Source organism: Nerophis ophidion, linkage group LG24 (assembly GCF_033978795.1).
Source record: "Nerophis ophidion isolate RoL-2023_Sa linkage group LG24, RoL_Noph_v1.0, whole genome shotgun sequence".
Classification (NCBI taxonomy): Eukaryota; Metazoa; Chordata; class Actinopteri; order Syngnathiformes; family Syngnathidae; genus Nerophis; species Nerophis ophidion.
Genome location: NC_084634.1, coordinates 2,127,977 through 2,145,476, shown reverse-complemented (window position 1 = coordinate 2,145,476; position 17,500 = coordinate 2,127,977). Strand labels below are relative to the sequence as shown.

The 17,500-nt window shown below is 36.5% G+C and overlaps 1 protein-coding gene across 5 annotated transcripts in view; it reads right to left on the bottom strand.

The window, feature by feature from the left end:
- LOC133542387 (A-kinase anchor protein 6-like) overlaps window positions 1-17,500 on the bottom strand; it is a 151,833-nt gene that overhangs the window by 26,113 nt on the left and 108,220 nt on the right. For all 5 annotated transcript variants that reach the window (XM_061886443.1, XM_061886447.1, XM_061886446.1 and 2 more), the window contains one exon: window positions 14,495-14,710. In XM_061886443.1, coding sequence (XP_061742427.1) covers window positions 14,495-14,710 — 216 coding nt within the window. The remainder of the gene's footprint in view (window positions 1-14,494; window positions 14,711-17,500) is intronic.

Below are 17,500 nucleotides of genomic sequence, written 5' to 3'. Positions count from 1 at the left end.
TTTTCCATTACATCTTTCACGTAATACGTTTTACGTGTTATATGTTACGTGTTATGTAACCTGCGTTATATTATCCGTTACATCTTTCACGTTTTAAGTTTTACGTGCTATATTTTACGTGTTATGTAACCTGTGTTATATTATCTGTTATATCTTTCACATTATACGTTTTACGTGTTATGTAAACTGTGTTATGTTTGCCGCTATATCTTTCACGTAACACATTTTACGTGTTATATTTGACATCTTATGCTATGTTACATTTGCTGAGTGTTATGTGTTTTATTTGATATATTTTGTATTTTATACCTTGTTTTTTTACCGAGAACCAGTCGATCACGTCACCAACCCCCCCATCCGCCCCACCCCCTGTCCCGGAGTCGACCCCCCGACAAGCCAGCACCCAGATGACGGTGCGGCAGAGTGCAAGGGCAGGCTTGGGCCGACACCGGACAAAGCCAACCGACACGACAACACGCAAGAACGAAGCTGGCAAGTTCGCCAGCCCCGACAACCACCCCGTGCATGGGCTGCTACAAACCACATTATCTCCCACCCCCCCCGCACCGGATCCAGCAGCCACGGCCGCCCACAACACACACAAACGGCAGCAGAAACGACTGAAACACCCCTGACAACCGGCACCACTCGATTAAATCAAAGCGACCGAAAAACCCCGACCGACAACTACACACCAACAGGATAATGGAAACCAGCCGACGCCAGCTAGCCAGAAAGCCCGAACGCCAACCCGCAAACGAGAGATATCAACACCACCCCTTACTAAAAGACTACTAAAAGACTCCACCCCCAAGTCCAAACCCGCACTAACACACCACCGCCCAAACAAACGAGACCCAGCACCAAACAAGAGGGCTGCACTGCTCCCGCATCGAGCCAACAACACAGAACCCACAACGCAAAGCCGGAACAACATAATAGTGAGAGTCCAGTCCATAGTGGATCTAACATAATAGTGTGAGAGTCCAGTCCATAGTGGATCTAACATAATAGTGAGAGTCCAGTCCATAGTGGATCTAACATAATAGTGTGAGAGTCCAGTCCATAGTGGATCTAACATAATAGTGAGTCCAGTCCATAGTGGATCTAACATAATAGTGTGAGAGTCCAGTCCATAGTGGATCTAACATAATAGTGAGAGTCCAGTCCATAGTGGATCTAACATAATAGTGTGAGAGTCCAGTCCATAGTGGATCTAACATAATAGTGAGTCCAGTCCATAGTGGATCTAACATAATAGTGTGAGAGTCCAGTCCATAGTGGATCTAACATAATAGTGAGTCCAGTCCATCGTGGATCTAACATAATAGTGTGAGAGTCCAGTCCATAGTGGATCTAACATAATAGTGTGAGTCCAGTCTATAGTGGATCTAACATAATAGTGAGAGTCCAGTCTATAGTGGATCTAACATAATAGTGCGAGAGTCCAGTCCATAGTGGATCTAACATAATAGTGAGAGTCCAGTCCATAGTGGATCTAACATAATAGTGAGAGTCCAGTCCATAGTGGATCTAACATAATAATGTGAGAGTCCAGTCCATAGTGGATCTAACATAATAGTGAGAGTCCAGTCCATAGTGGATCTAACATAATAGTGAGAGTCCAGTCCATAGTGGATCTAACATAATAGTGTGAGAGTCCAGTCCATAGTGGATCTAACATAATAGTGAGAGTCCAGTCCATAGTGGGTCTAACATAATAGTGTGAGAGTCCAGTCCATAGTGGATCTAACATAATAGTGGGGGAGTCCAGTCCATAGTGGATCTAACATAATAGTGGGAGAGTCCAGTCCATAGTGGATCTAACATAATAGTGAGAGTCCAGTCTATTGTGGATTTAACATAATAGTGTGAGAGTCCAGTCCATAGTGGATCTAACATAATAGTGAGAGTCCAGCCCACAGTGGATCTAACATAATAGTGGGAGAGTCCAGTCCATAGTGGATCTAACATAATAGTGAGAGTCCAGTATATAGTTGATCTAACTTAATAGTTAGAGTACAGTCCATAGTGGATCTAAAGTAATAGTGAGAGTCCAGTCCATAGTGAATCCAACACAATAGTCTGAGAGTCCAGTCCACAAGTCGGCAGCGCAGAGACGTCCCCAACCAATGCAGAGATGAGCTTGTGGCCACCCAACCAGAGCAGAAAAGAAGAGTCAGCTCAACTGTTTAAAAGGGAGTGAAGTCGACTTACATCAAGGCCATGGTGGGTCCCTACCACACTTAGCCCCCCACAAACCCCAAGTGTCTAACATGCAGTTAAATCTAAGAGACGGACGAGCAGGGGACAAGCCAGGAGGACTGGAGCCCCATACATGCCGAGGCGTCTGGCTGCTCCGGGGTCAGTCGCGGTCCCGCTTAAGTCGGGGAAACCGGCAGGGAAACAAGCGAGCTGCGTAAAGGTCAGTGTGTGTGTGTGCGTAAGCGTGTGTGTGTGTGTGTGTGTATTTACGCCACCTGTTTGCGACTTTACTCCCCAGACACGGGCGCGCTTCAAACTATTTATGCTAATCCCGCCTCCTCGCTGAGGAGCACTTCTTTTACATTTCCTTTACATTTTTCCAATAAATATTAAACACTATGACAATGAAATGGGATTTCCAAACACACACACACACACACACACACACACACACACACACACACACACACACACACACACACACACGGTCTTTCATCTGCTCCCTGGCTGTGTGCAGTTTAGCATATTTGTGGCTGGCCTGCTTGTCTAAACAGCAAATAGGATGCACAACACGGCAGACAGGATCAAGAGGACAAGCCCGCCGTGTGTGCGTGTATATGTGTGTGTGTGTGTGTGTGCGTTCTTGTATGTCTACCCTCCTGAGACCCCAAAAAGTTCCGTCCATATGAGGACCGGTAAACAAGTTCCGTCCATGTGAGGACCGGTGAACAAGTTCCGTCCATGTGAGGACCGGTGAACAAGTTCCGTCCATGTGAGGACCGGTGAACAACTTCCGTCCATGTGAGGACCGGTGAACAACTTCCGTCCATGTGAGGACCGGTGAACAACTTCCGTCCATGTGAGGACCGGTGAACAAGTTCCGTCCATATGAGAACCGGTGAACAAGTTCCGTCCATGTGAGGACCGGTGAACAACTTCCGTCCATATGAGGACCGGCGAACAAGTTCCGTCCATATGAGGACCGGCGAACAAGTTCCGTCCATATGAGGACCGGCGAACAAGTTCCGTCCATATGAGGACCGGCGAAGAAGTTCCGTCCATATGAGGACCGGCGAACAAGTTCCGTCCATGTGAGGACCGGTGAAAAAGTGAGGACTTAAACTGTGGTCCCAATACGGAAAACCATCGCATCTGATAGAGAACGTCTCATTTGAAATCTATCAAAATGAGGGTGGTCCCAAAAAGGAGGGATATTGTTCTAATTGACTGTCTGTCGGTTTTAAAAGTGGCCAACATATGAAATAACAAGCGTGTGTAAATTAACATGTGAAGTGCTCCCCCTCTGGTCAACATTTGTAATAACAAGTGCGTGTAAGGAATTTAAATGCGCCCCCTTTGGCCAAAATTTAATAAAACATTTAAATAAATATGTATATAGAGACATACTGTAATAATATGGAAGTAAATAATAAAGACTACAGAACAATTACTAACCAAAATTCCCCCAAAAATATTAACTAGAGGCTTCATTTTTTTTATATTTGCATAGTATTTATGATTAATGTTGTAAATACAAATATTTATTTATCTAGAAAGGGTGGTCCTAAAGAGGTCGGCATTTTTCTCAGGTCCCCAGAGGGTCAGAACTACAAGAATGTGTGTGTGTGTGTGTGTGTGTGTGTGTGTGTGTGTGTGTGTGTGTGAGTGTGTGTGAGTGTGAAGGCTCTAAACAACAACAAAATGGGCGGCGTGACGCCCGCTGGCGGCCGGCGTGGCGAGGGGAGCAGGGAGAGGCGAATTAGAGCGGTAGAAGGATTGTTCACGGAGGAGGAAGACGAGGGGGAGGAGTTTGGTCACGGAGGAGGAAGACGAGGGGGAGGAGTTTGGTCACGGAGGAGGAGGAAGACATGATGAAGATTGTCTCATCAGTTTTCTCAACGCACTTCCTGCTCCGCCTCCACCGCTTCCTTTACCCCTGGCACTAAACCGAGCCCCCACCCCCATAGGACTGAGAGTAAGTACACAAGTGTACACACTAATGTGTTTTAAAACATCAAGTGTAAGTACACACGTTTACTCTAAAGACTAAGTGTAGGTACACATGTGTACACACTAAGGTACTTGAAATACTAAGTGTGAGTACACAAGTGTAAACACTTAGTTACCGAAAAGACAAAGTGTAGGTAAATAAGTGCACACACTCAAGCACTTAAAAGACGAAGTGTAAGTAGACAAGTGTAATCACTAATGAACTTAAAATACAAGTGCACCCAAAATACTATGTTTGAGTACACAAGTGTACACACTAATGTACTTAAAATACTAAGTTTAAGTGCACATGTGTACTCCAAAGACTAAGTGTAGGTACACACGCGTACACACTAAGGTACTTGGAATACTAAGTGTGAGTACACAAGTGTACACACTTAATTATCGAAAAGGCAAAGTGTATATACATAAGTGTACACACTCAAGCACTCAAAAGACAAAGTGTAAGTAAACAAGTGTACATCCATCCATCCATCCATTTTCTACCGCTTATTCCCTTTCGGGGTCGCGGGGGGCGCTGGCGCAAAATACTAAGTTTAAGTACACAAGCGTACACACCAATGTGATTGAAATACTAAGTGTAAGTACACGACTGTACTCAAAAGACTCAGCGTAAGTACACAAGTGTAGACTTATGTACTCAAAAGACTAAGTGTAAGTACACGGGTGTACTCTACAGACTAAGTGTAAGTACACGTGCACACACTGAGATACTTAAAATACTAAATGTAAGTACACAAGTGCACTCAAAATACCAAGTAGAAGTACACAAGTGTACTTAAAATATTAAGTGTAACTACACAAGTGTACTTAAAATAATATGTTTAAGTACACAAGTGCACTTAAAATATTAAGTGTAACTACACAAGTGTACTGAAAACCATAAATGTAAGTACACAAGTTTACTTAAAATACTCAGTGTAAGTACACACGTGTACACACTAAGGTACTTAAAATATTAGATGTAAGTACACAAGTGTACTCAAAATACTAAGTGTAAGTACACAAGTGTACTTAAAATACTATTTACAAGTACACAAGTGTACTTACATTATTAAGTGTAACTACACAAGTGTACTTAAAATAATAAGTGTAAGTACACAAATGTATTTAAAATATAAAGTGTAAGTACAGGAGTATACTTAAAACATAAGTGTAAGTACACAAGTGCCTCAATGGGACCCAGCGAACGTATAAAATGGAATTGACTTATGCTCCTCCCCCTCGGTCCTGACCAATGGCCTTTGAGCAAGAAGATGTTTCCATTGAGCGTCGTGTGCTCTCCGGGTGTCACGTGACTTCTTCGCCGCCATCTTGGCTGGGATGCAAGGTCTTCTGAGATCAAAGTCTCCGCCTCCTTGCCAAGATGAAAGTCCCACGTCTCGTTGGTCCTCACAGCTTCTGGAAGCTTCCGACACGGAGGTCACGTGACTCGCACGCCAGGTGGCCGCACTAACCTGTTGGCGGCGGGGAATGGGCGGAGTCACGAGGTTCTACGCATTAACGGCGACTTTTCTCAACGTGAGGAAGGAAGGAAATAGAAATTGGAGAAGGTCAAAGAGCGAAGGGGGGGGGTGGGGGAGTGGAGGGGTTAGCGGGAATCGAACAGCGGGAGAAAGGATTCATCTCCACGCAACCACAGGAGGCGGAGCAACACACTCGCTGATAAGAAAGTCGCTTGTTGATCCCTCCTCGCGCGTGTGTGTGTGTGTGTGTGTGTGTGTGTGTGTGTGTGTGTGTGTGTGTGTGTGTGTGTGTGTGTAGGAGGAGGGACATATCAGAAGGGAATGAGGAAGGAGGAAACCAAGGAAGGAAAAAAGAAAAAGGAAAGTAAGACGAAGGAAAAATGGAAAGGAAGGAAATTAGGGAAGAAAGGAAGGAAGAAGAAAAGGAGTCAATGAGGAAAGAGAAAGAGGACAGACAGACAGGGAATGAAGGAAAAGGATTCGGAAATGTAGGAAGGATAGAAGGGCAAAGGAAACGGAGACCGAACATAAATAATGATGAAAAGGAAAGAGGAAAGAAGAACAAAGAAAAGCAAGTGAAAAAAGAAGGAGGAGAAAAGGAAAGAAGAACCAAAGGAAAGGAAGAAGGGAAGAGGGGAAGAAGACATGTTGAAAGAAAAGGAGGAAATGAAGGAGGGGAAAGATGAAAAAAGTAAGGACAAAGGGAAGGAAAAATGAAGGAGGGGAAGGAGGAAGGAAGGAAGAATACAAGGATAAGAAAGAGGGAAAGGGAAGAGAAAGACAAAATAAGTAAAGCAATAGTTGAGAGGGAGAAAGAAGGATGTGAAGGAAGGGAAAGAGGGAAGAAGGAAGGAGCAAAGGTCAAACAAGAGGAAGGAATGATGACAGGAAATAAGAAGGAAAGAAGTCAAACTCAATGAAAGAACAAAAGAGGAAGGGAAAGACTAGAGGGAGGAAGAAAGAAAAGAGGGATTAAATGAAGGTAGAGAAAGAGGACAAAGGGGAGGACAAAATCAAGAAAAAGAAGGAAGAAATGAAGGAAGGGAAAGATGAAAGAAGTGAGGACAATGAAGAAAGAATATAAGGATAAGAAAGAGGGAAAAGGAAGCAACAATTGGGAGAGAAAAAGAAGGAAGTGAAGGAATGACAGGAAGATAGGAAGGGAAAGAGGGAAGAAGAAAGGAGAAGAAGGATGGAGAGGAGGTCAAACAAGAGGAAGAAATAATGACAGGAAATAGAAAGGAAAGAAGAACAAGTCAATAAAATAATAAAAAAAGGGAGGGAAAGACTAGAGGAAGGAAAAAAGAATAGAGGGAGTAAATGAAGGAAGAGAAAGAGGACAGAAAGACAGGAAATGAAGGGAAAGAAGGAAGAAATGAAGGAAGGGAAAGATGAAAAAAGTAAGGAGAAAGGGAAGGAGGAAGGAAGAAAAATACGGATAAGAAAGAGAGAAAAGGAAGAGAAAGACAAAATAAGGAAAGCAACAATTCAGGGAGAAAAAGAAGGAAATGAACAGGAAGACAGGAAATTAAGGAAGGGATAGAGGGAAAAGGGAAGGAGAGAAGGTCAAACAAGAGGAAGGAATAATCACAGGAAATAAAAAGGAAAAAAGGCAAAGTCAATGAATGAATAAAAAAAGGGAACGACTAGAGGAAGGAAGAAAGAAGAGAAGGAGTAAATGAAGGAAGAGAAAGAGGAGAAAGGGGAGGACAAGATGAAGGAAGAAACAAAGGAAAGGAAAGAGGAAAATAAATGAAAGAAAAAATGAAGGAAGGGAACGATGAAAGAAAAAGTAAGAAGAGAAGGAAGGAAAAAGAACAAAATAACTGGAAATGGAAAAAGAAAAGAGAAGAACTGAAATAAAAGAGGAGGAAATAAAGGAAGAGAAGATGTAAGGAAAGAAGAATAAATGGAAGGGAACAACATAAAGAAAAAAGGAAAATAAATAAATAAATGAAGGAAGGGTAGGATGAAAGAAGTAAGGACAGGAAGAAGGAAAGGAGATTATAAGAAATGAAAGAAGGGAAACAGGTCAAAAAGGAAAGAGGAAATAAATGAAGGGAGGGAAAGAGGACAGAAGGACAGGAAATGAAGGAAGAGAAAGAGGACAAAGGTGAGGACAAGATGAAGGAAGAAACAAAGGAAAGGAAAGAGGAAAGGATGAAAAAGGAAATGGAAAAAGAAATGAAGGAAGGAAAACAGGTCAAAAAAGGAAGAAAGAGGAAACAAATGAGGGAAGGAAAAGAGGACAGAAGGAGAGCAAATGAAGAGAAAGAAGATCAAAGAAAATGAAGGAAAACAGGAAGAAGGAAATGTGTGTACTATTTAAAAATAGTGTGTACTATTAGTGTGTACTATTAGTGTGTACTATTTAAATATAGGGTTTACTATTAGTGTGGACAATTAATCTACAAAATAGTGTGTACTATTAGTGTGTACTATTAGTGTGTACAAAGTATACAATATTGTGTACTATTAGTGTGTACAAGGTATGAAATAGTGTGTACTATTAAAGTGTCAAGGTATAAAATAGTGTACTATTAGTGTGTGCAAAGTATAAAAAAGTGCGTACTATTAGTATGTACAAAGTGTAAAATAGTGTGTAATATTAGTGTGTACAAAGTGTAAATTAGTGTGTACTGTTTGTGTGTACGAAGTGTAAAACAGTGTGTACTATTAGTGTGTGCAAAGTGTAAAACAGTGTGTACTATTAGTGTGTACAAAGTGTAAAATAGTGTGTACTATTAGTGTGTACAAAGTTTAAAATAGCGTGTACTATCAGTGTGTTCAGAGCGCAAAATAGTGTGTACTATTAATGTGTTCAAAGTACAAAACAGTGTGTACTATTAGTGTGTACAAAGTGTAAATCAGTGTGTACTATTAGTGTGTACAAAGTGTAAAATAGTGTGTACTATTAGTGTGCACAATCTAAAATTAGCATGTTTACTATTAGTGCGTACAATCTATAAAATAGTGTGTACTATTAGTGCGTAAAATTTATAAAATATTGTGTATTATTAGTCTGTACAAGGTATGAAATAGTGTGTACTATTAAAGTGTCAAAGTACAAATTAGTGTGTTCTATTAGTGTGTGCAAAGTGTAAAAAAGTGCGTACTATTAGTATGTACAAAGTGTAAAATAGTGTGTAATATTAGTGTGTACAAAGTGTAAATTAGTGTGTACTGTTTGTGTGTACAAAGTGTAAAACAGTGTGTACTATTAGTGTGTGCAAAGTGTAAAACAGTGTGTACTATTAGTGTGTACAAAGTGTAAAATAGTGTGTACTATTAGTGTGTACAAAGTTTAAAATAGCGTGTACTATCAGTGTGTTCAGAGCGCAAAATAGTGTGTACTATTAATGTGTTCAAAGTACAAAACAGTGTGTACTATTAGTGTGTACAAAGTGTAAATCAGTGTGTACTATTAGTGTCTACAAAGTGTAAAATAGTGTGTACTATTAGTGTGCACAATCTAAAATTAGCATGTTTACTATTAGTGCGTACAATCTATAAAATAGTGTGTACTATTAGTGCGTAAAATCTATAAAATATTGTGTATTATTAGTCTGTACAAGGTATGAAATAGTGTGTACTATTAAAGTGTCAAAGTACAAATTAGTGTGTTCTATTAGTGTGTGCAAAGTGTAAAATAGTGTGTACTACTAGTATGTACAAAGTGTAAAATAGTGTGTACTATTAATCTGTGCAAAGTGTAAAATAGTGTGTACTATTAGTGTGTACAAAGTGTAAAACAGTGTGTACTATATGTGTGTGCAAAGTGTAAAACAGTGTGTACTATTAGTGTGTACAAAGTGTACAATAGAATGTACTATTAGTGTGTTCAAAGTGCAAAATAGTGTGTACTATTAATGTGTTCAATAGTGTGTAATATTAGTGAGTACAATCTATAAAATAGAATGTACTATTAGTGTTCTAAAGTGTAAAACAGTGTGTGCTATTAGTCTGTACAAAGTATAAAATAGTGTGTACTGTTAGTGTGTAAAAAGTATACAATAGTGTGTACTGTTAGTATCTACAAAGTATAGAATAGTGTGTAATATTAGTGAGTAAAATCTATAAAATAGTGTGTACTATTAGTGTTCTAAAGTGTAAAACAGTGTGTACTATTAGTGTGTACAAAGTATAGTGTGTACTATTAGTGTGTACAAAGTATAGTGTGTACTATTAGTGTGTACAAAGTATACAATAGTGTGTACTGTTAGTGTGTACAAAGTATACAATATTGTGTATTATTAGTGTGTAGAAGGTATGAAATAGTGTGTACTATTAAAGTGTCAAAGTACAAATTAGTGTGTTCTATTAGTGTGTGCAAAGTGTAAAATAGTGTGTACTATTAGTATGTACAAAGTGTAAAATAGTGTGTACTATTAGTGTGTACAAAGTATACAAGAGTGTGAACTATTAGTGTGTACAAAGTATACAATAGTGTGTACTATTAGTGTGTACAAAGGGTAAAATAGTGTGTACTATTAGTGTGTACAAAGTGTACAATAGAATGTACTATTAGTGTGTTCAAAGTGCAAAATAGTGTGTACTATTAATGTGTTCAATAGTGTGTAATATTAGTGAGTACAATCTATAAAATAGTATGTACTATTAGTGTTCTAAAGTGTAAAACAGTGTGTACTATTAGTGTGTACAAAGTATACAATAGTGTGTACTGTTAGTGTGTACAAAGTATACAATAGTGTGTACTGTTAGTGTGTACAAAGTATACAATAGTGTGTAATATTAGTGAGTAAAATCTATAAAATAGTGTGTACTATTAGTGTTCCAAAGTGTAAAACAGTGTGTACTATTAGTGTGTACAAAGTATAGTGTGTACTATTAGTGTGTACAAAGTATACAATATTGTGTATTATTAGTGTGTACAAGGTATGAAATAGTGTGTACTATTAAAGTGTCAAAGTACAAATTAGTGTGTTCTATTAGTGTGTGCAAAGTGTAAAATAGTGTGTACTATTAGTATGTACAAAGTGTAAAATAGTGTGTACTATTAGTGTGTACAAAGTATACAATAGTGTGTACTATTAGTGTGTACAAAGTATACAATAGTGTGTACTATTAGTGTGTACAAAGTATACAATTGGTAGTGTGATCTACTAATACCGTGCTCAGTATTTAAGAGGTGTGTGAAGTCTTCATCCTGCGGCGGCACACACACACACACACACACAATGATGGCCTGGGGTGTGTGTGTGTGTGTGTGTGTGTGTGTGTGTGTGTGTGTGTGTGCGTGTGTGTGTGCGTGTGTGTGTGTGTGTGTGTGTGTGTGTGCGTGTGTGTGCATGATATGCTATCTTAACAGAGCGCTAATTCAATTAAGAGGAAGGTTAGCTGGGGGGGAGGAGCTTGTGTGTGTGTGTGTGTGTGTTTGTGTGTGTGTGTGTGTGTGAGACATATAAAATATAATAAAATAGCATGCCTACATTTTGCAGGGGTTAGCGACATGCTAACTGAGCGTTTCAAGGCTAAAGCCCGCCCCAGAATAGATCAGGTGACATGTGACCACGCCCCCTCAGTGAGGCATCAAGGCCAGGCTCATTTGCATATGCTTGCATAAGCTAATGCTAGGCTAATGTGAGGATGCTAGCTGATTAGCATCGCGTTAGCATGGGATCCTGCGCCCGCCATTTAGCCTACTATCAATCATCAACTTTGTTTTGGAGTGTGAGAATATTACTTATGTTTGTTTTTGAGTCTTATTGTCCACTTAAAACCTCTTTTTTTGCTTTTTGGCGCTTATAAAAAAAGTAACACTACCTCAAAAGTAATAGTACATTAAAAGTGATAACACGTATAAAGTAATACTACGTAAAAAGTATTTATACTTATAAAATAATAATAAATAAAAAGCAAAAATACATTAAAATGATTGCATTAAAAGTAATAAGAGGTATAAGTTAAAATTACTTAAAAAGTAATGTTACGTAATAGGTAAAATAATGAATACTTATAAAATAATAATAATAAAAAGTATTACATTAAAAGTGATAAAACATATAAAGTAATATTACGTAAAAAGTAATATGTTAAAAGTAATATTACGTAAACGGTAATAGTACATTAAAATAATTTATACTTATAAAATAATAATAATAATAAATATTTAATTAAAAGTAATAATACATATAAAGTAAGATTATGTAAAAAGTAATCATATATTACAATTAAAAATACTTATAACGTGGTGATGAATAAAAAGTAATAAAATGTTAAAAGTATTAAAGTAATAAGATGTATAAAGTAAAATTACGTAAAAATAAATAATGTATTAAAAATAATATTACGTAAAAAGTATTGCAATAAAGGTGGTAATACGTATAAAGTAATATTCCGTAAAACGTATTAATATATTAAAAGTAAAAATACTTTTAAAGTTATGATGAATAAAAAGTAGGAAAATTATTAGTAATAATACGTATAAAGTAATATTATGTAAAAAGTAATAATACATTAAATGTAAATTTACCTAAAAAGTAGAAGTACGTAAAAAGTATTAGTACATTAAAAGTGATAATACATTAAAATTATTACGTCAAAAGTAGTATTACGTATAAAGTTAATATTACGTAAATAGTAATATGTTAAAAGTAATATTACGTACAAGGTATTAATACATTAAAATAATTGATACTTATAAAATAATAATACTAAAAAGTACTACATTAAAAGTGATAATACATATAAAGTAATATTACGTAAAAAGTAATAATGTATTAAAAGTAATATTACGTAAAAAGTATTACAATAAGGTGATAATAATCAATCAATCAATCAATCAATGATTATTTATATAGCCCTAAATCGCTAGTGTCTCAAAGGGCTGCACAAACCACAACACAAACCACAACACAACCACAACACAAACCACAACACAAACCACAACGACATCCTCGCTAGAGCCCACATAAGTAGAAAGTAATATCACGTAAAAAGTATTAATATAATTAAAGTATTAAACTATAAGTAAAAATATGTATAAAGTAATATTACGTCAAATGTATTTATATAATAAAAGTACAAAAACTTATACATTTATGATGAATAAAAAGTAATAAAACATTAAGAGTATCCAATTATAAGTAACTAATATGTATGAAGTAATATTACATGAAAAGTATTCATACTTTGTAAAATAATAATAATTAAAAAGTAATAATAAATCACAAGTATTACATTAAAAGTAAAAAGAGGCATAAGGTTATATTACATAAAAAGTAACATGTTAAAAGTAATATTACGTGAAAGGTAATAATACATTCAAATAATTAATACTTATAAAGTAATAATAATAAAAAGTATTACATTAAAAGTGATAACACGTATAAAGTAATATTACGTAAAAAGTAATAATGTATTAAAAGTAATATGACGTAAAAAAGTATAAAAAGAAAGGGGATAATAAGTATAAAGTAATATTACGTAAAAAATTATTAATACTTATAAAATAATCATAAATAAAAATTAATATAAATTCAAATTATTACATTAATAGTAATAAGGTAATCATACGTAAAAATGAATATGTTACAAGTAATATTACGTAAAAGGTAATAATACATTCAATTAATTAAAACTTATAAAACAATAATAATAAAAAGTATTACATTAAAAGTGATAATTCATATAAAGTAATATTACGTAAAAAGTAATAATGTATTAAAAGTAATACTACTTAAAATTATTACAATAAAGGTGATAATACCCATAAAGTAATAATACGTAAAAAGTACTAATATATTAAAATTTAAAATACTCATAAAGTTATGATAAATAAAAAGTGATAAAACATTAAAAGTATTAAATTATAAGTAATAATACATATAAAGTAATATTACGTAAAAAGTAATAATACATTAAAAGTACTATTACCTAAAAAGTAAAGGTACATAAAAAGTAATACATTAAAATTATTACATTAAAAGTAGTAATATGTTTAAAGTAATAATACATTAAAAGTATTACATTAAATTAGTAATAAGTATAAAGTAATATTTCGTACAAAGTAAGAATACATTAAAAGTAATATTGCGTTAAAAGTAATAACAAAAACTAATAATAAATAAAAAACTACTAATACATTAAGTAATAATACATGCAAAGTAATTAGAAGTAACAAAGCAAACATTTTGTTGATTTAGGTCATTATTTTATTGCATTTTTTAAAATTGTTTTACTTGACAAGCATTACTGCAAACAACATCCATAACCAGCATTTTATTAATGAATTCATGTGTTTATTTATTTGTGTATTTATTTATTCATACATTCATTCATTTATTTTTTACTTTATTTGATTAAAATGTACTTATTTGTATTATTCATGAAATATTCAACTAATAGTAAAAATAGAATTATTCATTACAAACACATTCAATAATTGATTAAGTTATTCATTTATTGCTGTTTTTATGAATAAATTATTTGATGCTGCCATTTATTTCATGAATTTATTGTTGTTGTTTTATCAGTACATGTTTTTACTACCAATGCAAAATGATCATAGCATTTATTTTCTATTATTTTAGTATAATTGTTGAAAGCATACATTAATTAATGACTAATCAATTAGTGATTTATTTTCTTTGATCATTTTTAATGTCCAGTAGCTCTTTTTGAAGGCCTCACTTTGATAAAGAAGGTGAGAAACAGTGAAGGTGAGGACTTTGATGTCAAGCTCAGCTAGCTTAGCAACCACGGAGCTACATTTGTCATTTTTTTTTAATGCAGGTTCAGGCCTGAGACTGTGTGGGCGGGAGGCGGGACATTGGGGAAGAAGCCCCGCCTACCTTGAAGCTGGCCAGCTGTGCGGAGGCGGCGGTGTCCCGGCGAAGGCAGGAGTTGAAGATGAGGAGCTCGGTGTGTCGCAGCCACGCCTTCAGCTCCTTGATGCGCGCCTGCAGCTGCTCCAACATGAGCGGGTCCGCCGCCGCAGCGGGGCATGCATCGGCAGCGGGGCGCCGGCTCTGTGGCTGGCCGGACCCGGAGTGACCGGAGAGAATCTTCTGCAAGCAGAGAGAAAAAAAGAACATTTGTGGCAAAAATAAATAGAATCGGCCGCGTAAAACTTTAGCATGCTAACGTGGAAAAAGTTAGCATACTTCGAAATTGGTGCCAAGTATCAAAAGCCGGGATTTGTAGGTTTAAACAAACATAATTAGCAACAACACTTGCATGCTAACAAAGAAAAGGTTAGCATATTTGCAAGTTTGTGCCAAGTATCAAAAGCTATCATTTGTAGGGTTTCAAAAGAACAAAATTAGCAACAATGCTCACATAAAACATTAGCATGCTAACATAGAAAAATTTTGCATAATTCTACGTTGGTGCCAAGTATCAAAAGCCGGGATTTTAAGGTTTAAACGAACATAATTAGCAACTGCGCTAGCATAAAATGTTAGCATGCTAACAGAAAAGGTTATCATATTTCCAAATTGGTGCCAAGTATCAATAGCCGGGATTTTAAAGTTCAAACGAACATAATTAGCAACTGCGCTAGCATATAACGTTAGCATGCTAACATAGAAAAATTTAGCATCATTCTACGTTGGTGCCAAGTATCAAAAGCCGGGATTTTAAGGTTTAAACGAACTTAATTAGCAACTACGCTAGCATAAAACGTTAGCATGCTAACAGAAAAGGTTATCATATTTCCAAATAGGTGCCAAGTATCAATAGCCGGGATTTTAAAGTTCAAACGAACATAATTAGCAACTGCGCTAGCACATAACGTTAGCATGCTAACATAGAAAAATTTAGCATCATTCTACGTTGGTGCCAAGTATCAAAAGCCGGGATTTTAAGGTTTAAACGAACTTAATTAGCAACTGCGCTAGCATATAACGTTAGCATGCTAACATAGAAAAATTTAGCATCATTCTACGTTGGTGCCAAGTATCAAAAGCCGGGATTTTAAGGTTTAAACGAACTTAATTAGCAACAATGCTCTCATAGAAGGTTAGCATGCTAACATAGGAAAATGTGCATACTTCTAAGACTTCGAAGGGGAAGGGGGATGGGGGCATTAGCGTATTAGCATCTTTAGTGTTAGCAGCGTGGAAAGATCATGTGACCTGGCGAGGCGAGGACTGGAAGGCGTCCTCACTTTATTGATTAATTCCGGCGACAGCTGGCGTTGCTCATCAGGACGATGAAAGGCGGCGACGTGACTTTGTTCCCGGGAAGAAACAAAAACTCTCCTGTCGACCGCGCTCGCCGTCGCCGCCATCTGTGAGCGTCTCATCTCAACAACACCCGCCACCCCCCCAGCCCCCATCCCCCGACCACCGTCTCCACGTTAGCGAGCGCTCCAACATGTGTAAGTGTCTCTTTCCCCGCGCATTCCATCTCGGAGAATTGAACGTTAGCGGCAGACGGGGCGTCGCTCTTCCGCCGCGGCAAGCAGGCTGTGATTAAACTTCACGCTAGGACCGCCGCCAGGGGACAGATGCATGCTGGGAAGCGGAAGGGAAGCCATACCGTCGGAAAAAAGGTTTGACGCTAAACTGAACCTCGGAAAGTGTTCATATGTAACATTAGAAAGTTAGCGTACTTCTAAGATGGTGCAGAGTACCAAAAGCCAACATTTTTTAGTTTTGAACAAAAAATTTTAGCAACAATCCTAACATAAAAAGTTAACATGCTAACATAGAAAAAGATAGCATACTTCTAAGATGGTGCCAAGTATCAAAAGCCAAGATTTTTAGGTTTAAACGAACAAAATTAGCAACGAAATTAGCATAAAACTTTAGCATGCTAACACAGAAAATGCTAGAATACTTCTAAGATGGTGCCAAGTATCAAAAGCCAACATTTTTTAGTTTTAAACAAAAAAAATTAGCAACAATGCTAACAAAAACTTAACATGCTAACATAGAAAAAGATAGCATACTTCTAAAATGGTGCAAAGTATAAAAAGCCAAGATTTTTAGGTTTAAACGAACGAAATTAGCAATGAAGCTGGCATAAAACTTTAGCATGCTAACACAGAATACGCTAGACTACTTCAAAAATGCTGCCAAGTATCAAAAGCCAAGATTTTTAGGTTTAAACTAACAAAATTAGCAACGAAGCTAGCGTAAAACTTTAGCATATTACCATGGAAAAATCTAGAATACTTCCAAATTCGTGCCAAGTATCAAAAGCCAAGATTTCAATGTTAAAACAAACAAAATTAGCAACAATGCTAGCATAAAACTTTCGCATGCTAACATAGAAAAAGAGAACATACTTCCAATATGGTGCCAAGAATCAAGTTAGGATTTTAAGGTTTAAACAAACAAAATTATCACTAAAGCTGGCATAAAACGTTAGCATACTAACGTAGAAACAGATAGCATACTTCTAAGATGGTGCCAAGTATCAAAAGCCAAGATATTTAGGTTTAAACGAACAAAATTAGCAACGAAGCTAGCATGAAACTTTAGCATGCTAACACAGAAAACGCTAGAATACTTCTAAGATGGTGCCAAGTATCAAAAGCCAAGATTTTTAGGTTTAAACGAACAAAATTAGCAACGAAGCTAGCATGAAACTTTAGCATGCTAACACAGAAAACGCTAGAATACTTCTAAGATGGTGCCAAGTATCAAATGCCAAGATTTTTAGGTTTAAACGAACAAAATTAGCAACGAAGCTATCATAAAACATTAGCATGTTAACATAGAAAAAGCAAGCATACTTCTAAGATGCTGCCAAGTATCAAAAGCCAAGATTTTTAGGTTTAAACTAACAAAATTAGCAACAAAGCTAGTGTAAAACTTTAGCATATTACCATAGAAAAATCTAGAATACTT